The sequence below is a fragment of the Pongo pygmaeus genome, chromosome 1 (assembly GCF_028885625.2).
Source record: "Pongo pygmaeus isolate AG05252 chromosome 1, NHGRI_mPonPyg2-v2.0_pri, whole genome shotgun sequence".
In the NCBI taxonomy this organism is placed as follows: domain Eukaryota; kingdom Metazoa; phylum Chordata; class Mammalia; order Primates; family Hominidae; genus Pongo; species Pongo pygmaeus.
Genome location: NC_072373.2, coordinates 220,178,928 through 220,202,205, shown reverse-complemented (window position 1 = coordinate 220,202,205; position 23,278 = coordinate 220,178,928). Strand labels below are relative to the sequence as shown.

Sequence of the window (23,278 nt, the reverse complement as noted above, 5' to 3'; positions counted from 1 at the left end):
GGATTCATCACCTGTCATGCATTGACACCTGATACCCAGACTTAATTGGTATTTGTTCTTGCATTGGCCAAAGTGAAATTTTTTTTTTTCTTTTGAAATCTAGTTTTGAATAAGTCTGGGTGACCGCACCTAAAATGGTAAGCAGTACCCTCCGGCTTTTTCTTAGTGCCTCTGTGCATTTGGGTGATGTTCTATTTACATGGCCTGTATAAATCTCCATTGGGAAGTCATGCCTTCTAAAAAGATTCTTATCTGGGGGAGTGGGCAAAATGTTGATTATTTTCTAATGCTTTGTAGCAAAGCATATCAATTGAAAAGGGCATATCAGCACCTTCCTAGTTTGGGATTTGAAAAGTGGAATTAATTGCAGTAGGGATAAAGTAGAAGAAACCACAAATTATCTTGTGCCTGAAATCCATTAAGAGGCCTGATAGCTTTAAGAATTAGGGTGGGTTGTCTGTCTGGAAGTGTTAAGTGGAATGGGCTTTGTCCTCCAGGAGGTGGGGGAATATGGTAACATTGAATAAAGTTGAATAAAATCGCTTACAAAACTCAGACTCTCACAATGCATTGTTAAGTATGTAAAAGCAATAACGTTGATTCTTTGTTGTACTTTTTTGTAACTAATTCTGTGAGAGTTGAGCTCATTTTCTAGTTGGAAGAATGTGACATTTGTTGTGTTGGTAGTTTACCTAATGCCCTTACCTAATTAGATTATGATAAATAGGTTTGTCATTTTGCAAGTTACATGTTTTAAACATTATAAATGAAGTCATCCTTTAGACTTGTATTCGCCACATTGTTTCATTATTCAGTTTCCTCTGTAAAGGGATCTTGAGTTGTTTTAATTTTTTTTTTTCTGCATCTAAATCTGCATGATTTCCAAACCCTGTACCATCTGAATTTTGCATTTTAGCACTTGCACTATTACTCAGCAGCAGTAACATGGTAACACTTAAAATGGTACTCGGGGACCTCCAAAGACTAAACTGACAAGCCTTCAAGGAGCCCAGGGGTAAGTTAACTTGTCAACGGCATGGTTTAATCCCTTCTTTACACTTGTGTAAATTTCAGTTACTGGTCATAGAAGGCTTTCAATGTTGAGTAGCCTTTTATTAACATGTTTATGGTACTGCATAGATAATGGGTATTTATTTTACCCTAAGAAGATTTTGAAGTTTAAAAGTAAACTATTTGGCAAAGATTTGTTTTTAAAAATCTATTTGGTCATCTAAATGCATTCATTCTAAAAAATTTTTTGAACCAGTTAAATAAAAATTTTTTTTGACACCACAGTTTAGTGTCTGGAGTCTTACTGGAAAAACACGATTTCTTTTTATATGTGATATACAGATGCTGGAAAGTTACCTTTAAAAATTGAGTCTCTAAAGAAAAAAGAAAATAATAAAAATTGAGTCTCAAGAAGTTGTACTTTATATGCACAAGAGAAATGAGGCCAAGACTCACAGTAAGCTTTTACATAGAATGGTAACTTTTAGTTAGACTGAAAAACTTGAATGTTAGCTATTAAAACCTTTTAGGAAGGAATAGCCAGCTAAAATCAAATGAGATTTTTAAGGTTAAATCAGCACTTAAGTTGTGTCCTTAGTAGGAAAACCTTAGTAGGAAAAAGTGGGAAGTTAACTACTCCGTAATCCAAGAGATAATGTGTGGTAGTAAGAATGATTTTGTTGTTGAGTACGAGCAAAGTAGCCCCTGAGTGTGTATTAGGGTTCTGTACTTGATTCAACTATTGTGTGATCTGTGCTTTTGTTAGGCATCACTGTGCCCAAGTATTTCATGTTCATTGTAAAGAGGAAAAATACAGATTTATCTATAATGTCACCACTTACTTCTAATGCCATTTTTCATCTTGTGGAAATGCCACGTTTTGATTTAGTCTTCTGAATTTGAACATTATTCAGGTTATTTCCAATTGCTGGGATTAGCCTTACTGCTAAAATAAATTCTTAGCATTGGAATTGCTAGGTCAAAGATTATGCATTTTAAGGGCTTTTGAAATGTATTGCCAGTCTATGGCCTGCCACCCTCCCTGAACATGCCTGGTCGTGCTTAAAATGTATTGCCAAACAGTCCTTGGGAAGTTTATGTTGTCTTTAATAATGTGAAATAGTGCTACTATTCACGTTCCTTTTGTCTGACAATTTGATAAGTGAATAATTGTATCCCACCATTTTGTGGTATTGGTTTTTAACATGGAAATTTTGGTCAATACCTGGGCTTGAAGTATCAGTGTTTCCAACCTACCTACCTAAAAAAGGGATTCGAGGTTATTCCTCAATCAATACTGCCATAATATATAAAGCACTTACAGAGATCAGTAAGAACAAGTTTAAAAACAGTCAAAGAGCATGGACAGGCAGTTTACAGAAATGCCAACAGCCAGTATGAAAAGAGACTGGCCTTTTAAGGTAGTGAAATGTAATTTGAGCAGTGACATTACACTGGGTTGGCAAAGGTGACTATCACTCTCGTGGCTTATGTCCCCTTGAGTCAATGGGTAAGGCTGGAATTAAACTGGCAAGTGGAGAAATGACAGCAGCCTCACCTGGAGTCGGTTTTTTTGGGTGGAGCAACAACTGCCATGTCCACAGTAATGATGAATGCTTCTCGGGCCACGTCGCTGCCAAGGTCTTCACAGGCATTTCTAAAAATGAAGAATCCTTGACTGACTGCAGACATGCAAGCTAAAAATTATTAATTATGTTCTCGATCCAGGGAATATACTTAATGACTTTTGTGTAGACTCCATACTGACCTGCTTCCCCACAATTCATGGAACCCCAGGACACTATTCCTCCGACAAACCACCTCTGTGTTTCACTATCTAGAAACACCAGTGCCCCTCCGCTGTCACCTCTGCAGCTGTCCTTGCCCCCACTTTCTAAGCCAGCACAAAGCATGTTAGCAGTTACACTTCCCCCTGGATAGGGTGGCTTTTCATATGCAGCAGTACATTTTTGATGGTCAACAATCGGTATGTCGACATACATTAGATTTCTAGCAAGAAAACCCCTTTGGGTTAATCCCCATCCAGATGCAGTTCCAATGTCATCTGTCCTCATAAAGGATTCAGCTTCTTTTCTTGGCAGACAAATAGGCGTGATGTTGCTATTGATTACAATTTTGTTATTCAATTTAATCAGTGCTATGTCATTGTCAAAGCCAGCATCGTGAGTATAACCTTCATGTATAAAAACAGCTTCAGCCCAGGCTTGTGTATAATGAGGTGATAGTCTCTTCAGGGCGCCCATTCGAATGTCCAGGGAGGATGCATCATGTTTTTGCTCATAAACGGCATGAGCAGCTGTTAGGACCCAGTTGTCATATAAAAGTGCACCTGCTGCTGTGGTTCCACCTAATATCAGGACTTGCCAAGGAAAATCACCAGGTTTTGCCTTTTGCCCTCCGTATATACGCCCTCCTGTTGTGCGGGCTGATAGTCCACAAACTGGGGAAAGAAGCAGATAGGTAGAGAGCCTTTGTAAAAATGTCAGTCGTGTTTTTCTTAAATTATGACCGCCTTGAAGTATATATTTGATGTCAACCAAAAATTATGTTACATGAATTGGTGGGTGACCACCTATACAGGCAAGTGAGGCTATTTTAAAACATCACAGTTCAAACACCTGATAAAACCTTTTGGTATTTCTTAGCTCCTCAGAAAATGAGATTAGTGAAAACTGACTTTTAGAAGTTATTTTGTTTTGCTAAAATAATTTGGTCTATAAGATTGGGAAAATTGGCCGGATGCAGTGTCACACCTGTAATCCCAGCACTTTGGGAGGCTGAGATGGGTGGATCACCTGAGGTCAGGAGTTTGAGACCAGCCTGGTCAACATGGTGAGACCCTGTCTCTACTACATATACAAAAATTAGCCGGGCGTAGTGATGGGCACCTGTAATTCCAGCTACTCGGGAGGCTGAGGGAGGAGAATTGCTTGAACCTGGGAGGTGGAGGTTGCAGTGAGCCAAGTCACACCACTGCACTGCACTCTAGCCTGGTCTATAAGAGCAAAACTCCATCTCAAAAAAAAAAAAAGATTAGGAAAATTAACAGGGCAGGCAGGCATTGCCTGAGCAGATGGACTAGATGATGTGCATAGGAATTAGAAGGACATAACGTTTTCATTGTTTCTGTTTTCCTACTTGTAAAATGGGTATTTATGTAATCCTAGAAAAGCACGAACTAAAGTCAGTATCAGGATTTGCAAAATTACTTTTACCTTTGAACATACAAATGTTTTAGAAATTAGAATGTTGCAGTTGTGGCTAGGACCCTGTGGGTTCCAAAATTTTATTTTTGGTCTAGTTGATTCTTCCAAACTAAGTTTTATTGTATCTTTATTGCAAATTAAATACGCCCATTAATGTAGCATATATGTTTGCTATTGTGGTAGTGTACTTGCATTAATACCTACAGACGTTGTGCTAGCCAAATACAGGTTTAAAAAAAACTAATTTGAGCCAAATCACGCAAGGGTAATTAATATATTATTATCTTCCTGGTTTTTTTTTTTTTTTTTTTGGAGACAGTCTCGCTCTGTCACCCAGGCTGGAGTGCAGTGGTACAATCTTGGCTCACTGCAAGCTCTGCCTCCCGAGTTCATGCCATTCTCCTGCCTCAGCCTCCTGAGTAGCTGGGACTACAGGTGCCTGCCACCACACCTGGCTAATTTTTTGTATTTTTAGTAGAGATGGGGTTTCACCGTGTTAGCCAGGATGGTCTCAATCTCCTGACCTCATGATCTGCCCACCTCGGCCTCCCAAAGTGCTGACTTTTTTTTTTTTTTTTTTTTTTTTTTTTTTTTTTTTTTTTTGAGACAGAGTCTTGCTCTGTTGCCCAGGTTGGAGTGCAGTGGCGCAATCTCGGCTCACTGCAAGCTCCACCTCCCGGGTTCACGCCATTCTGTTGCCTCAGCCTCCCAAGTAGCTGGGACTACAGGTGCCCGCCACCACACCAGGCTAATTTTTTGTATTTTTTTTTTTAGTAGAGATGGAGTTTCACTGTGTTGGCCCAGATGGTCTCGATCTCCTGACCTCGTGATCTTTCCACCTTGGGCTCCCAAAGTGCTGGGATTACAGGCATGAGCCACCATGCCCGGCCCTGATTTGTTTTTTTAAAATCATTCTACAGAGGGGGAGGTTGCAGTGAGCCGAGATTGCGCCACTGCACTCCAACCTGGCGACAGAGCGAGACTCCGTCTGAAAAAAAAAAATCATTCTACTCAACTATTATCTTTGGAGCCAATTCTGGTTAAAAAAAAAAAAAACTATTAAAAGGCAGATTGCATTGATGTTTAAAAACTAGATGTTGAAAACAATTGCTTGGGGAAATTATTAGCTTTGGGTTTTAATAGCATTTTAACATAGAATAGTAACTCAACAGAAGAACTTGTGTTTATAAATGTATAAGTTGGTCAAGATAATTTTAAAAATCCTTTTTTTTTTTTTTTTTGATATGGGATTTCACTACTGTTGCCCAGGCTAAAGTGTAATGGTGCGATCTCGGCTCACTGCAGCCTCCACCACCCGGGTTCAAGCAATTCTCCTGCCTCAGCCTCTCGAGTAGCTGAGATTACAGGCATGCACCACCACACCTGGCTAATTTTGTATTTTTATTAGAGACGGGGTTTCTCCATGCTGGTCAGGCTGGCCTCAGGTGACCCACCTGCCTCGGCCTCCCAAAGTGCTGGGATTACAGGCATGAGCCACACCCGGCCTAAAAATCATTTAATTTTTTATGCTTGCCTAGTTATAAGGTCAAAAATAATCAAATGACTGATGCAGTCAGCACCTAACAACCTCTGTATATGGAAAGGGGGTAATGAGAACATACTATTTGGAAATAATAACTTAGCCTAAGAGCCAGGTGCTGAAGTTACATTTCTGCCTACCACAGCTAAAGCTCTCCTTACTGTCTCCTACCCAGTTCTACTTTCCATCAATTACCAATCTCTTGTATAAATGTATCCATTACCAGGCTCACAGACTGGGAGTGATTTTTCTCCTTTGGAGCTCGTCCAGAATCCATCAGCCTCACACACATATTTACCTGCAAATCATTGGAAAAGCAAAAATGTTTAACTGCATGTATAAGATGGTTGTCATTTGCTTGAATACCCCCTTGAAAAATGTTGATTCTTGAGCATCCATGGGAAATAGAGGTGTCTGAAGAACCATTTTACATGATTTCATAAATAGGAGGTCTCTGCATTACCATGTTTGCTTGCAAAGTGGAAACCTTTTAGATGTGTAACTTGAATATGTATCAAGATCTCAAGTGCTTAATGATAAGGTTTTGACTTGTTAAATTAAACCATTTGGAATATATTGTGTGTTTGTAGTAGTCATTTACTAGATCTGTTTTCAGATTTTTGCAAATTGATATTAAAGTCACTTTAGCTATAATATTTCACTTAGCAGATGGGAGAAGTGGCTTTTAATCTTTTGTCTAGCCTTAGCCAAAAATGTTGGTTAAAGTTTATTTTCAGACCATGGGGGCTCAAGTTCCAAGTATTGCACACCCCCAACTTTGAAAAATTTGCATACCATCATTCACTTTGATTGTGTAGAAGGTCTCTTCACAGCTGTACTGAATCACAGCTTTGTAGGTGGTCACTCCAGGGCCTGTGATGTGCTCGGCTCGGCCCCTGGGTAGGTCATCAGGAGGACCACAGTCAACAACTAAGAAAGAAGCATGGGAGGGGGGAATCCATTGATCATTTCAATGCTAACTTTCCAAAGGTCTGGAGAAGCACCTTTGGGAGGCCAAGGCGGGCAAATCCCTTGAGCTCAAGAGTTTGAGACCAGCCTGGGCAACATGGCAAGACCCCCTCTCTATGAAAGATTAAAAAGCCGAGCATGGTGGCACGTGCGTGTTGTCCCAATTACTTGAGAGGCTGAGGTGGGAGGTAACTAAATGGCTGAACTGAGGGGGAGTCATCCATGTGGAGGAAGAGGTGTGCCGCCTTTCCTAGAGAAAGGGAATTTGAAACCATCCGGAGCTCCTTAGCACCCTCGTGTCAAATATAAGATCTGCGGCCGGGCGTGGTGGCTCATGCCTGTAATCCCAGCACTTTGGGAGGCCAAGGCGGGCGGATCACAAGGTCAGGAGATCGAGACCATCCTGGCTAACATGGTGAAACCCCGTCTCTACTAAAAATACAAAAAAAAAAAGCCAGGCGTGGTAGCGGGCGCCTGTAGTCCCAGCTACTCGGGAGGCTGAGGCAGGAGAATGGCATGAACCCGGGAGGTGGAGCTTGTAGTGAGCCAAGATGGCACCACTGCACTCCAGCCTGGGTGACAGAGCAAGACTCTATCTCAAAAAAAAAAAAAAAAAAAAAGGTCTGCAGCGGAACAGCACATGACATGGCACAGGTTCGATGTAAAAGGTTGCAATTTAGAAGGCAATAAGGGTAGAAAAGGACACGATAGTAAGATTGGAGGAGCCAGGCTTGGTGGTTCAAACCTGTAATCAGCATTTTGGGAGGCCAAAGTGGGAGGGTCACTTGAGACCAGGAGTTCAGGACCAGTCTGGGCAATAGCAAAACCCTCTCTACAAAAGGTAAATAGGCTGGGCTTGGTGGCGTGGTCTCAGCTACTCAGGAGGCTGAAGCAGGAGGATCACTTGAGCCTGGGAGGATGAGGCCGCAGTGAGCTATGATCACACCACTGCACTACCGCCTGGGTGATAGAGACTTTGTCTCCAAAACAAGAAATTCAGCTTATTCTGATCCTTTTAATAAGTTGAAGTTTTTAGAAAGACCTGGAAGTCTTTCTAAAGCTCACTGGGCACGGTGGCTCACATCTGTAATCCCAGCACTTAAGAGAGGCCAGGGCAGCCTGGGCAACATAGTGAGACCCCATCTCTACCAAAAATTTAAAAGGAGCTGGGTATGTGGCACGTGCCTGTAGTCCAAGCTACTCAGGAGGCTGAGACAGGAGGATCACTTGAGCCCAGGAGTTTGAGGGTGTGTCACATGAGCTATGGTTGATCATTATCCCAGTTTGGGGTGTGTGTATTACCACATAAAATTGCCCCCCTTTTCTACATACAGTAGTATATACTTGCTCACACGTGTGAATTGTGTGTAATTGGAGGGACACACACCAAAATGGTAACGATTAGGCCGGGCCTGGTGGCTCACACCTGTAATCGCAGCACTTTGGGAGGCCAAGGTGGGCGGATCACTTGAGATTAGGAGTTGGAGACAAGCCTGGGCAACATGGTGAAACCCTACCTCTACTAAAACTAAAAAAATTACTGGGTGTGGTGGCGGGCGCCTGTAATCCCAGCTACTGGGGAAGCTGAAGCAGGAGAATTGCTAGAACCCAGGAGGCAGAGGTTTCAGTGAGCTGAGATTGTGCCACTGCACTCCAGCCTGGGCAACAGAATGAGACCCTGTCAAAAAAAAACAAACACAAAAAAAAACAAAAAACAGTGGCTGGTCACGGTGGCTCACGCCTGTAATCCCAACACTTTGGGAGGCCAAGGCAGGTGGATCACTTGAAGTCAGGAGTTCAAGACCAGCCTGGCCAACATGGTGAAACCTCATCTCTACTAAAAATAGAAAAATTAGCTGGGCTTGGTGGGAAGTGCTTGTAATCCCAGCTATTTGGGAGGCTGAGGCAGGATAATTGCTTGAACCCAGGAGAAGGAGGTTGCAGTGAGCCAAGATGGCGCCACTCCACTCCAGCCTGGGTGACAGAACAAGACTCCGTCTCAAAAAATAAATAAATAAATATTAAAAAGTAATGATTATACTTGCATATGGTGGTATTACAGGTATTAAGATGTTCATAATTTTCTGTACTTTCCATCTTCTGTCATGAATATTGTTGCTTTCATACTTAGAAAAATATTGTCGGCTGGGCGCAGTGGCTCATGCCTGTAATCCCAGCACTTTGGGAGGCCAAGGTGGGTGAATCACCCGAGGGCGGGAGTTTGAGACCAGCCTGACCAACATAGAGAAACCCCGTCTCTACTAAAAATACAAAATTAGCCGGGCATGGTAGCACATGCCTGTAATCCCAGCTACTAGGGAGGCTGAGGCAGGAGAATCACTTGAACCTGGGAGGCAGAGGTTGCGGTGAGCTGAGATCGCGCCATTGTACTCCAGCCTGGGCAACAAGAACAAAACTCCGTCTCAAAAAAAAAAAAAAAGGAAAAGAAAAATATTGTCAGGCTGAGCGCTGTGGCTCATGCCTGTACTACTAGCGCTTTGGGAGGCCGAGGCAGGTGGATTGCCTGAGCTCAGGAGTTCAAGACCAGCTTGGGCAGCACGGTGAAACACCATCTCTACTAAAATATAAAAAATTAGCCAGGTGTGGCGGTGTGTACCTGTAGTCTCAGCTACTCAGGAAGCTGAGGCAGGAGAATTCCTTGAACCCAGGAGTCAGAGGTTACAGTGAGCTGAGATTGCACCACCACACTCCAGCCTGGGCAACAGAGTGAGACTCTGTCTCCAAAAAAAAAAATGAAAAAAATATTGTCAAAGAACACGCTTTGGAAGCCTGAGGTAGGCAGATCACTTGAGGTCAGGAGTTTGAGACAAGCCTGGCCAACATGGTGAAACCTTGTCTTTACCAAAAAAATACGAAAATTAGCCTTGCGTGGTGGCATGTGCCTGTAATCCTAGCTACTCAGGAGGCTGAGGCACGAGAATCTCTTGAACCCGGGAAGCAGAGGTTGCAGTGAGCCGAGATTGTCACCGCACTCCAGCCTGGGTGACAGAGTGAGACTCCGACTCACACACACACACACACACACACACACTCTCTCTCTCTCTCTCTCTCTCACACACTTTGGGAGGCCCAGGTGGGCAGATCACCTGAGGTCAGGAGTTCGAGATCAGCCTGGCCAACATGGTGAAACCCCATCTCTACTAAAAATACAAAAATTAGCCAGGTGTAGTGGCATGTGCCGGTAGTGCCTCCCACTGCTGGTAGTGCTGGGGGTGACTGATGTGGGAGAATCGCTTGAACCCAGGAGACAGAGGTTGCAGTGATCTGAGATTGCACCACTGTACTCCAGCCTGGGCAACAGAATGAGACCCTGTCTCAGAAAAAAAAAAAAAAAACCTTGTCAAAGAACATACTTTTCTAAAGCACCTACCTTCCCTAGTAGATTGGTTCTGTTTTAACCTCTAAGAATGCACTGAGAGATGGGTAAAAAGAAGCAAATTTGAAATTCAAGCGCTGATAAATGGATCATTAAAAAAAACCCAAGGATCCGGGCACAGTGGCTCACGCCTGTAATCTCAGCACTTTGGGAGGCTGAGACCGGTGGATCACTTGAGGTCAGGAGTTCGAGACCAGCCTGGGCAACATGGCAAAACTCTGTCTCTACAAATAATACAAAAATTAGCCAGGCGTGGTGTCAGGTGCCTGTAGTCCCAGCTACTCAGGAGGCTGAGGCAGGAGGATTGCTTAAGCCTGGAAAACAGAAGTTGCAGTGAGCCGAGATCACACCACTGCACTCCAGTCTGGGCAACAGAGCAAGACCCTGTCTCAAAAAAAAAAAAAGAAAAAAGAAAGTAAACAGAAAACCAGAGAAGCAATAGAAGCAGCAACAGTAGCAGCAGAGGGAGTTCCGGGCGGTTATGGGGCCTGTAGTCACCACACGACCGTACTGCTGCACGTGGGCATTGGCTGGTCCCAAGATCCATCTTTCTGACAAACTGCAGTAAAGGATTTCAGGGGCAAGTGACCCTAAAGAAGAATTCAGAATATATTAACTTGCTTGTTTATATCATAAAATCACTCCCCAAAGCTGTGCTCTCACAGTAGTTCCTATTCTAGTGTTTTACGAGGTGCTCCTGAAGGGGGTGGCAGCACACATGACTAGTATCTGTGTGTGCTGGGGTTGGGGGGATGCCTGGCACATGGACGCACTGCCCCACCGCCTCGGTGCACATCTATGCCACCTAGGTTATGTATTTCATCGCTCAACAGGTACTGGCATTTTACGAATCAGATGGAACCTTTGCAGCAATTTATAATTTTTTTTTTGCTTTTCACTCTAATACAAAAACATGTCAGATCTCAGCCAGGTGCAGTGGCTCATGCCTGTAATCCCAACACTCCTGGAGACCAAGGTGGGTGGATCACTTGAGGCAAGGAGTTTAAGACCAGTCTGGCCAGCATGGTGAAACCCTGTCTCTACTAAAAATACACAAAAAATTAGCCTGGCATGGTGGCGTGCAACTGTAATCCCAGCTCCTCAGGAGGTTGAGGCAGGAGAATTGCTTGAACCTGTGAGGTGGGGGTTGCAGTGAGCCGATATTGCAACACTGCACTCCAGCCTAGGTGACAGAGTGAGACTCTGTCTCAAATCATCATCATCATCATCATCATCAGATCTCAACATTTCTGCATCTGATGCTCCACCATTTCTTTATATAAAGTGACAGAGGGCCAGGCGCAGTGGGTCACACCTGTAATCCCAGCACATTGGGAGGCCGAGGTGGGAGGATTGCTTGAGCTCAGAAGTTCAAGACCAGCCTGGGCAACATAGTGAGACCCCCACCTCTACAAAAAAGACAAAAATTAGCCAGGCGTGTTGGCGCGTGCCTGTAGTCCCAGCTACTTGGGAGGCTGGGGTGACAGGATTGCTTGAGCCTGAGAGGTCAAGGCTGTGGTGAGCCGTGATCGCGCCACTGCACTCCAGCCTGGGTGATAAAGTGAGACCCTGTCCAAAAAAAAAAAAAAAAAGCCAGAAGACTGTGGTGACAAGTTTGAGAAAGCGGGTGTGATCAGACTTGGAAGTGTGTCCATGTATCTGTCTAGCCTGTAGCCATTAGCTGGAGGAGGGCTACTAAGAATTCTTTTGTGAATCATCTGTGTGCTGTCCATCAGCTTTCACTGCCAGCGTCATTCACAGGGAAACATTTTTCGACTTGCTAAGATAATGTTTTTCTAAAATCAAACATTAAAATAAAAGAAGATGGCTCTGGCAGAAACCCTGTGCTTCAAAGGATTGCAGGACTTCTTGTGTTAAGTCAGAAACTAAAGAGGTTTGTGGTCCGAGGAGCTGTGGAAAAGAGCCTGCACAAGAAGTTTGCAAGATGGGAAAAGTGTCTCATTTTTTTTTTTTTTTTTGACCCTCCACAGGACTGTGGATTGCATAGCTAGCTATCGTTCCAATGTTATTACTTTTTACCACTGGGATTCCATGACAATTTTGAAGAACATAAAGAGGACGTGTTAATTTCTTACCTGTGCCCCTAAAGCAACATGTTAAGCATTTTTTAAAATTATACTCCTCCCTTAACAGTGATCACTATTTATAACTTTGCAGAATATACTCTTTCCCGGGGCTGTCTACTTTTTCGTGGGCCCAGGAGTTGTTTCATGGAAAGGTCATTTGACCAGGGGGAGAACTTTAATTTTATGCAAGGCAGGGCACATGGAACAGGATAGCAAACTCATCTTTCTGTCATTCCAGCCACTTTACGAAGAGCTGCTGTCGTGTGTGACCAACAGAAAAGTTGTCCGTTTTATTTTATTTTATATATATTTTTGAGACAGAGTCTCGCTCTGTCACCCAGGCTGGAGTGCAGCAGTGCAATCTCAGCTCACTGCAACCTGCGCCTCCCAGGCTCAAGCAATTCTCCTGCCTCGGCCACCCGAATAGCTGGGATTACAGGCGCCCGCCACCTACTAATTTTTGTATTTTTCGTAGAGACGGGGATACTACCTCGTCTAATTTTTGTATTTTTAGTAGAGACAGGGTTTCACCACATTGGCCAGGCTGGTCTCGAACTCCTGGCCTCAAGTGATCTGCCTGCCTCTGCCTCCCAAAGTGCTGGGAATACAGGTGTGAGCCACCGCGCCTGGCCAAGTTGCCCATTTTAATCACCAGCTTTCCAAAATAGCTTTAAAAGAAAGGGCTCGCGTATGTAAATTTAAAGTTGTGTATAAAGAAAGAAAGAAAACAGGGCAGGATTCAGAATCAAATTTTCCATAGCCACCCTTTTTGTCCTCTGAAAACTTATTTCTTGGCTTTTTATCATTTAAAGATAGACGAAATCATGCTGACACACGATTTTCTCACTTTTCACATATCTGCAGATAGAAATATGTTTACATTTCAAAGCAATCGTCATTGATCGTGGTGTACTTAGTCTTGTTTTAACTCACTTGCAGAAGCTCATAGCCAGTCTCGCAAAAGATGGAGAAGCTGTCTTTCAGGATGTACGTGGCTTGCACAGGTGAAACGTGGCCATTAGGTGGCGCCATCGGATAAGGGCAAGGCTGCGCTGCGCAGAGGAAACCAGATTTATTGGTTTTCATGTGGTCTATGGCAGCCAAGACTGAATCGAGCCATCTGAAGTTCTTAGTTTATAAAGAATACTTAACATGTAAAGAGAGCTCGCCTTACGTGGGGTAGGGTTCTTTAAAACCAAAGGCAAGATTAAACTCTCAGGTGCTTTTGCAAATTAAGGTTTCTTGTTTTCCCTGGGACTGAGCAAAAGGTATGTGAGAAAGCTGGGTATGTGGGAAGATGGTGCAGTCCCCATAAATAGAACATCTGCTCCATGCCAGGAACTTCAAAGCCACGGCTCGAAACCAAGAGAGAATGTAACTCTGAGGAAAAAAGCTCGGGGGAGGCTTTGGGACTTGCATGAGACTGGAGCTGGGTTTAAATCCTAGCTCTCCATTTCCCAGTGGTTATGTGTAACCTCTCTGAGTCTCAGTTTCTTCATCTGCAAGATGGGGGGGTGGGTGATGATAATAGTTGCCCCAGGGCTGTTGTGAAGATCAAATACAAAGCACCTAGGCTAGTGCTTGGTGGAGCTGTAATTAACCCTCACAGCAGCCCTGTAGGAAGGCTGTCATGGCATGGGGAGAAAAACAGGCTGACAGACTTGAAACTAAAGATCCAGGCTGACTTGGGGAGCCTCAGGCTTCTCCTCATGAGCTGCATTCCACTTTGGCCCCCAAACCCTGGCCTCCACTCACTCCAAGGCTTCAGTGCTCCCCAGCTGCCCCTAAAAACCCACTGGTCAGTTTCTGAGTCCTCTCCTCCCTCCAGCACCTGCTAGCATCCAGTGATCCCTGCCAAGCTGCTGGGGCAGCTGGGTGCACCTGGGTGCCCCGACCCAGCCTGTGGCCTGGGGAAGCTCTCAGTCCCATGCAGGTCCCAAATTCTCCCCTTGAGGAATCAATCTCCAGGGACAGCCTTGGTGGACCTGTGGAGGCCCAGGGCTTCTAGCACTTGGTGTCTGTCATGAGGAAGAGGTGGTGGAAGTTCTGGCAGGGCCTCAGAGGGCAGAGCCAGGGCCAGTGGGGGTGGTCCTGAGAGGTAGAGTGTGTAGATCCTGGCTGCATACTTCTCAAGCTGTGGCTCTGGTGCAACCCTCCATGCTCAGAACTCCTTTTTCCCCTGCCCCAACTCATACCCACACTTCACCTTCCACAGCTCCACACCCTGAAGAGTGAAGCCTCTAGGCTTTTGCACATACTCTTCTGCCACCTACAACTCTGTCCAACACCCACTTATCTTTTAAATTCAATCTCAGCGTTTCCTATTCAAGGATCGCTTCCTAGCTCCTAGCCCCTGTCTGGTGAGGTCCTCCTTCAGACTCTCACATTGCCCAGTGCTTGGCTCTAGGCTGTGCTTGCCACAGGGCTCTGGTTATGTTTCTATGACTGTTCCCTCACTGGACTGAGCAGAGGCTGTGGAAACTGTGGCTTCCACATTACATATCCCTGGTAGACATCCATAGGATGGAACGATGGGTGCATGGAAGGATGGTGGATGGATGGATGGATAGATTGGTGGATAGAAGGACTGGTAGACAGAAGGATGGGTGTATGGATAGATGGCTGGTTGGATAGAAAGATAAGTAAGGTAAAAGAATGAGTGGATGGACAGATGAATGGCTGGAAGGATGGATGAAAGAATGAATGGATGAATGGATGGATGGGTGGGATCTGTAGGTAGAAGGATGGGTGGATGGATAGATGGATGGCTGGAAGGATGGATGGATGGATGGATGGATGGATGGATGGATGGATGGATGGATATATGGGTGGATATATGGGTGGATGGGTGGATGGGTGGATGGATGGATGGATGGATGGATGGATGGATGGATATATGGGTGGATATATGGGTGGATGGGTGGATGGGTGGATGGGTGGATGGATGAATGGATGCATGGATGGATGGATGAATAGGATTGGTAGGTAGAAGGATGGGTGGGTGGATAGATGGATCGCTGGAAGGATGGATGGATGGATAGATAGAAGGATGTGTGGGTAAAGGATGGGTGGATGGTTGGATGAATAGAAGAATGGATAGATAGAAGGATGGGTGGATGCAAGAATGGGTGGGTGGGTAGGTAGATGGATAGAAGGATGGATGGATGGATGGATGGATGGATGGATGGATGGATAGATGGATGGATAGATGGATAGGATGGGTGGGTGGGTGAATGGCTGGAAGAATGGGTGGATGGATAAATGGATGGGTGGGTGGATGAATGGATGGATAGGATTGGTAGGCAGAAGAATGGGTGGGTGAATAGATGGACAGTTGGAAGGATGGATGGATACATAGAAGGATGTGTAGGTAGAAGGGTGGGTGGATGGTTGGATGAATAGAGGAATGGATGGCTAGAAGGATGGGTGGATGGAAGGATGGGTAGGTGGGTGGGTAGATATATAGAAGGATGGATGGATGGGGCTGGGCGCAGTGGCTCACACCTGTAATCCCAGCACTTTGGGAGGCCAAGGCGGATGGATCACGAGGTCAAGAGATCAAGACCATTCTGGCCAACATGGTGAAACTCTGCCTCTACTAAAAATACAAAAATTAGCTGGGCATGGTGGCACACGCCTGTAATCTCAGCTATTCTAGAGGCTGAGGCAGGAGACTTGCTTGTATCCAGGAGGCAGAGGTTGCAGTGAGCTGAGATTGTGCCACTGCACTCCAGCCTGGCAACAGAGCAAGTCTTTGTCTAAAAAAAAAAAAAAAAGGATGGATGGATAAGATGGGTGGGTGAATGGCTGAAAGAATGGGTACATGGATGAATGGATGGGTGGGTGGATGGATGGATAGGATTGGTAGGTAGAATAATGGGTGAATGGAAAGAGGGATGGCTGAAAGGATGGATGGATGGGTAGATAGATGGATGGATAGGATTGGTAGGTAGAATAATGGGTGGGTGGATAGAAGGACAACTGGAAAGATGGATGGATGGATGGATGGATGGATGGATGGACGGATGGATGTGTAGGTAGAAGGATGGGTGGATGGGTAGATTAATAGAAGAATGGGTGGGTTGGTGGATAAAGGATGGATGGATGGATAGAAAGATGGGTAGGTAGAAGAATGAGTGGATAGATGGATGGCTGGGAGAATGGGTGGGTGGATGGATGGATGGATGGGTAGGTAGGTAGAAGAATGGGTACATGGATAGGATTGGTAAGTAGAAGGATGGGTAGCTAGATAGATAGCTGGAAAAATGGATGGATGGATGGATGGATGGATGGATGGACAGATAGAAGAATGTGTAGGCAGAAGGATGGGTGGATGGGTAGATGAATATAAGGATGGTTGGGTGGAAGGATGGCTGGGTAGGTGGATGGATAGAAGGAAGGAAGGATGGATGGATGGATGGATGGAAGGATGTGTTGGTAGAAGGAAGGGTAGATGGGTAGATGAATAGGATGGGTAGATAGAAGGATGAGTGGGTGGAAGGATGGATGGGTGAGTAGATGGATAGAAGGATGGATGGATGGATAAATGGAAGGATGGGTAGGTAGAAGGATGATGGATGGATAGATAGATGTCTGGAAGAATTGGCAGATGGATGGATGGATGGATGAGTGGATGGATGGAGGCATGGATGGATGGATGGATGGATTGGTAGGTAGAAGGATGGGTGGGTGCATAGATGGACAGCTGGAAGGATGGATGGGTGGATAGATAGAAGGATGTGTAGATAGACGAATGGGTGGATGGACAGATGAATAGAAGGATGAGTAGACAGAAGAATAGGTGGGTGGGTGGAAGGATGGATGGTGGATGGATGGATGGATGGATGGAATGATGGGTAGGTAGAAGGATGAGTGAATGGATAGATGGATGGCTGGAAATATGGGTGGGTGGATGGATGGATGAATGGATGGATGGATGGATGGATGGGTAGAAGAATGGGTGGATGGATAGATAGATGGCTGGAAGGATGGATTAATGGGTGGATTGATGGATGGGTAGGATTGGTAGGTAGAAGGATGGGTGGGTAGATAGATGGATAGCTGGAAGGAATGGATGGATGGATGCATGGATACATAGATGGATGGAAGGATGGATAGATGGATAGATAGCCAGATAGATAGATAGATAGATAGATAGACAGACAGACAGATATGTAGAAGGGTGGGTGGATGGGTAGATAAATAGAAGGATGAGTGGATAGAGGGTGAGTGGGTGGAAGAATGGGTGGGCGGGTGGATGGATGGAAGGATGGATGGATGGATGGATGGATGGATGGATGGATGGATAGAAGTATGTGTAGGTAGAAGAATGGGTGGATGGGTAGATGAGTAGAAGGATGGGTGGGTGGAAGGATGGGTGGATGGGTGGTTGGATAGAAGGATGGATGGATGGATGGAAGGATGGGTAGATAGAAGGATAAGTGGATGGATAGATGGATAGGTGGAAGAATTGGTGGATGGATGAATGGAAGGATGGGTGCATGGATGGATAAGTAGGTAGAACAATGGGTGGTTGGATAGATGGATGGCTGGCAGGATGAGTGGATGGGTGGATGGATAAGATTGGTAGGTAGAAGGATGGGTGGGTGGCTATATGCATAGCTGGAAGGAATGGATGGATGCATGGATACATGGATGGAAGGATGGATGGATGGATGGACAGACAGGACGATGGGTGTATGGATGGATGGATAAAAGGATGTGTAGGATGGGTGGATAGAAGGATGGGTGGATGGGTGGATGAATAGAAGAATGTGTAGGTAGAAGGATAGGTGGATGAATAGATGGATAGCTGGAAGGATGAATAGACTGATGATAGAAGAATGGATAGGTAGAAGGATGAGTGAATGGATAGATGGATTGGATGGATGGATGGACGAAGGATGGGTGGGTAGAAGGATGGCTGAATAGGAGGATGGATGGATAGGATGGGTAGGTAGAAGAATGGGTGGATGGTTGTGTGGACAAAAGGATGGATGGGTGGGTGGATTGATGGATGGTTGGAAGGATGAGTGGACAGAAGGATGAGTGGACAGAAGGATGGGTGGGTAAAAGGATGAGTGGATGGGTGAATGGGTGGTTGGAAGGATGAGTGGTGGAAGGATGGCTGGGTGGCTGGCTGGAGGGAGGGACAGCGGGTGCTTCCCCTTAGAGGACTGCTGCCTCAGACCTCAGACACCACTAAACCTGGTGTCCCTTCCTAGTCCTGGCCCAGAAGGAGCCCAACACTCTACAGCTCCTTGACACTCCAGGAGAGAGGGCAGCTCTGTGCTTCCAGCCAAGATCTGAGACCCACTTGCTCACCTGTGCTCGTGTAGTAGATCTTCCAGCCTGTGTGTTCTCCTGATTCATCTGTGACAAAGGTGACGGTCACTGTGTTGCTTTTTGTTTCAATCCTGTGGGGCAATGTCTTCCCACAGAATGGGCCATGTTCTTCTCTGTCTGTCTGAATCTGAGAAAGAAGCTCATGAAAGCTGGGAAGCAGCTGCCTGGGTCTGGCTGGGCCGGAGGGAAGTAACCCACCTCCTCGGCAGTTCAGGGACAGCCAATGAGGCCAACCCAGGCCACGGATCTGGGTGCCCCTCCCCACTCTGCCTCCCACACTTGTACTCAGAAGGCCCCAGCCTTGGACCCCCATAGAGCACCTGAAGAGGTGGGGGTCACCGAGGGTGACGGGAACGTGGTGGGGGCCGTGCTGCAGGAAGTAGGGGGTGCAGCTGGGCTGAGGGGGAGGATCTGGGACAAAACGAGGGGCCCAGGAGCCAGACCTTGAGAAAGTCGTAGGGACATAGGGTTTCAGGGTGCGTCTCCACATCGAAGGACTCCACAAAGTCCAGAATGACACTGAACCCCTCCTCCAGCCTGATGCTGTAAGTGCAACTGGAGAGTTTGGGATACGGCCGTGGGTATTCAGGGCTGCTGAGCTCCCCAGACCGCTGGGTGAAGACCTGGCCGGAGCACAGGGCTGGAAGGAGGGAAGGTGGGGGAGTGACTTGGCGTGCCCTCTATCAGCCCTCGCACCAACAGCAGGGTGGGTGCCTTGGGGAGCAGGAAACTGGGACAGGGATGTGGCTGGGACATCTACATCCCTGGATTGGGCTGGGCCCTGCAGGTGGCCAGCCCCTGAGGCCTACCCAGAAACCAAATGACCCACCCGATGGCTGAGGGGCCACTTAGAGAGGGAGTTTCTCTTGCTTTGAGGCTGTAGCTGAAACAGGCAGCACTCGGGATGGATTGCACGGGCCTTCACTCACACCCCCAGGGAGCGTGGTGGTGTCCTGGGCCAGAGTCGCAACCCCAGGGTGGGGGCTAGAGCATTGAGTTCCACCAGGCTCTGCCGGGGCGGGAGATGGGGGTGGATGGACACACAGGAAGGAGGAAGAAGGGACACTGTCCTTGGTCCCTGGGAATTCGGGAAAAGAGAGGAGCATCTCCTCCAGCCTAAGGGCCCCTTTGGCTCTCCCCTAAATTCCCCTACAGCCACCCCAGCGATTCCCAAGTTTATTCATCAGGGGTCTCCTACCCGAACCCAGCCAAGACCAGCCAGCCCCCTGGGTTCCTGGAGGAACCATCTGGAAGAAGGATCTCTCATCACCCTATTTCCCCAGGTCTGGCCCCTGCCCTGGGGGCAGCTCCTGGAAGTTCAAGGCAACAGTGATCATTACTGAGTCTGGTCCTCTCCTTCCTCGCTGGAACAGCTGATGCTGCTGCCACGGGCGGGGTGTCAGGCTGGGCTCCATCCCTCAAGGAAAGCTTGGTCCCCATCCCATACCACCACCCCACCCCCAGCTGCAGTTGGGGGCATTTGAGTTGTGAGGCCTCTAGGAAGTGAGGAGCCCCAACATTGCTTGCTTTCTTCCACGTGGCCGTGCCCTATGGGGCAGTGGGAATCACCCCTGGATTTGCGGGGGACCAGATTACCCCTCAGTGAATATCTCCCAGCGTGTCTCCTCTGTGGGTCAGGCTCCTCCAGGCCAGACCCTGAATGGGGGTGGTTCAAGATTACTCTGGGCTCAGCTTCTGGGGACCTGGACTTGAGCGAGGCCCTGCCCCTCTCCAGGCCTCAGTGCCCCATCTTCAAAATGGGGAGTAAGGCCAAGGAGCCTGTGGCCCCATAGAAGAGGCTCCCACAGACCTGGGATTCATGAGGCTGTGAGGAGGGTAGGCAGAGAGGAGCGCACCCAGCCGCCTCCCGACCCTCCCACCCCAGAGACACGCGGCAGCAGGTGGGGTGGAGCCAGGTTTATTATTGGGTCCATGGGGGGTGAATGGGAGTTGGGGCACAGCCACCTCAGCCCGACCCGGAGCTGAGGCCAGCAGGCTGGCTCTGGCTTCTGACCTGCTGGGCAGGCCGGAGCTCCGGGGGAGGCTAGAGGCTCTGCTCTGGAAGACAGATCAGAGAGGCAAGGAGAGACACCAAGAGGGAGAAACCGAGTCGGGGGAAGCAGGGTCAGTGCCAGCAGGTGGGGCTGCCCATGCCCCAGAGCACCGGCCGGTCCCATGGTGCAGGGATGGGGTCCCAAGGAACCAGGGCTAGATCCCCCCGACTCTCCCGTGGCTACATGAGGGGTTCCCAGAGCCCAGGTGGAGCCAGGTACACAGTGGGGTGTTAGAATTAGTCTCAGTCGCTAGGACAGGGTGGCACTGATGAGCCTGGCTGCTGAGAGGGGAAGCAGGGCTGAGAAGGGGAGCTGGAGGCAGCAGGGCCTAGAAGCACCCAGTGTCCAGGGCCCAGGCCCTCCGCACCCCTGGGCAGAGCAGCAATGGCCCTGAGGAGCCCCGTGTATCCCAGGAGAGGGTGCGTTGGGGCCCAGGCAGCCTCCCTCACCTGAGCAGGTGCGCTTGTTACGGTGCAGGACATAGCCTGCGCGGCAGGAGCAGTAGAAACCACCCAGGTGGTTGTGGCAGTGGTGGTCGCAGGTGGGCGCCTCTCCCGGGGCCACCTGGCATTCGTCAATGTCTAGGGGAGAGGCAGGGCCAGGCAGGCCGTCAGGAGGGAAAGAGGCGGGATCCAGCCTAGACTCCTCCCAGGAGATCCATGACCTCAGAGTGGACCTCAGAGGAGGCCTCATCCTGTCTAGGGTGGGGGACTGGTGCAGGGCCAATCACCTTACAGGCCTAGGGTCACTGCAAGCTCCCAGCAGCGCTGGGAGAAAGATGCAAACATCACCTCTGTTAAACCAGCGGGAGTTTCAGTGTCCGGCCTGAGGCCACCCAGGTAGTGAGGGGAGTCAGTCAAACCCAGGGGGCGGGGCTACAGCGCTGAACCCTTGCAGCAGCTTCCTAAGGAGCAGAGAAATTGAGCCACTTGCCAGAGGTCACACAGTTGGTCTCTGCAGGGACTGGGATCTGAAATCAAACATCCTGGCAGCGCTCCCGCTGGCAGGGCCCCACTTTGTCAGCTGTAAATGGGGCCCTCAGCCCCTGCATTGTTTTCGTTTTTTGTTTTTTGAGACGGAGTCTAGCTCTGTCGCCCAGGCTGGAGTGCAGTGGTGCGATCTCAGTTCACTGCAGCCTCCGCCTCGCGAGTTCAAGCAATTCTCCTGCCTCAGCCTCCCTAGTATAGCTGGGATTCCAGGTGCACACCACCATGCCCAGCTAATTTTTGTAGTTTTAGTGGAGATGGAGTTTCACCATATTGCCCTGGCTGGTCTTGAACTCCTGACCTCAAGTGATCAGCCAGCCTCGGCCTCCCAAAGTGCTGGAATTACAGGCGTGAGCCGCTGCGTCTGGCCAGTCCCTGTGTCACTTGAGGCGATGCTGTCCTCAGATCCCTGGCTCAGAGTTGGCGCTCAGCCCATGTGAATGGAGGTCACGGCTGTTTTGGTCTTTGCATTGTGGATGATGTCAGGCCAGACACCCCTCCCCTGCCCTGGTGGAGGTGGGGAAACTGAAGGCAGGGCTGCCTGGCCTAAGACAGAGTTACCCCCACAGCCAGCTGCGCAGACTGAGATGTCGCAGGCCCCCTCTTGGCTCACCCTCGGCTGCGTAGAAGGCCTCGAACCCCGTGAACGGCTTCTCGTTGGAGTAGTCGGAGCGGAAGGTAATGTCCAGGCTGGAGCCCAGCGAGTAGAAGGTGTCGTTGCCAGGGGCCCGCTCCGTGTCTGTGCTCTCCTGCCCGCACAGCGTGGCCAGCACCTTGGCCCCCGAGCTCAGCTGTGGGGTCAGGTGTCACAGGGAGGGAAGGCAAGACCCAGGCCTGATCTGCCTCCTGGCCAAGCCCGGCCCCTGCTCCCAGGTGTCCCTGAACCCTGGCTACTCCTTGGGGACCCCCAACCCTGAGAGACCCCAGCCCTCCCATCCTGATGGCACCTTGACGAAGTCGTATTTGCAGAGGTGGGAGAGCTCCAGGTCGAAGTGGGTGAAGTAGAGGTGCAGGCGGTAGCCGGGGGGTGCAGTCAGGGTCCAGCGCCGCTCCTGGTCATTGGCGTACTCCCCTGGAAAGCCGGGGGATGCCAGGCGCCCGAACACAGGTTCAGGCCACTTCGGGCCCAAGGGGGTGGCCACCGAGCCACACAGCAGGCCCAGGAGGGTCAGCAGCCTATGGGCAGGGCAGGGGCGGTGAGGGTCCAGGCCTGTGCTCCCACCCCACACCCTGCAGGGAGGCTATGGGCGCCCACCTACCTCATGGTGTGCCTGTCCAGCTGGCCTGGACTGGTCTGCAGCCCTACGCTGGTCTCACCTTTGATCTGTTTGTCCAGTGACCTGCCCCTGCCCCCAGCCTCCCTGCCTCTGGGATTCTGGGAATCGACTCCATGACTCTAGCCTGCTCAGAGTTCCAGGCAGGGAGGACAGGCTACCCCGGGAGCCAGGAGTCGGACCTAGGTAACAACAGCCTGGAAACAAATCCTGGCTCTGCCCCTCACCCCTCCCTTTTTTTGGATCTTGTTCTGTTGCCCAGGCTTGAGTGCAGTGCTGCAATCATAACTCACTGCAGCCTCTACTTCCTGTGTTCAAGCAATCCTCCCACCTCAGCCTCCCAAGTAGTTGGGACCACAGGTATGCATCACCATGCCCGGCTCATTTT

General features: G+C 48.3%; 1 protein-coding gene across 9 annotated transcripts; it reads right to left on the bottom strand.

Annotated features, from left to right (window-relative positions):
* Positions 1-834: 834 nt before the first annotated feature.
* Positions 835-22,918, bottom strand: MASP2 (MBL associated serine protease 2). Of its 9 annotated transcripts, none has more exons than XM_054439592.2 (12): positions 22,876-22,918; positions 22,564-22,792; positions 22,230-22,407; positions 21,080-21,211; positions 20,173-20,232; positions 19,020-19,216; positions 18,556-18,703; positions 13,165-13,283; positions 10,656-10,734; positions 6,574-6,708; positions 6,002-6,076; positions 835-3,472 (listed from the first exon to the last, which is right to left on the bottom strand). In XM_054439592.2, exons 1-12 carry the CDS (start codon positions 22,878-22,880, stop codon positions 2,709-2,711), a joined length of 2,121 nt encoding a protein of 706 aa, XP_054295567.1. In that variant the 5' UTR covers positions 22,881-22,918; the 3' UTR covers positions 835-2,708. The 9 variants fall into 9 exon arrangements, 8 of the variants coding, with proteins under 8 accessions (XP_054295567.1, XP_054295586.1, XP_054295577.1 ...); XM_054439611.2 differs by having other exon boundaries at positions 13,165-13,278; positions 18,556-18,603; XM_054439602.2 differs by lacking the exon at positions 20,173-20,232.
* Between the last annotated feature and the right edge of the window lie 360 nt (positions 22,919-23,278).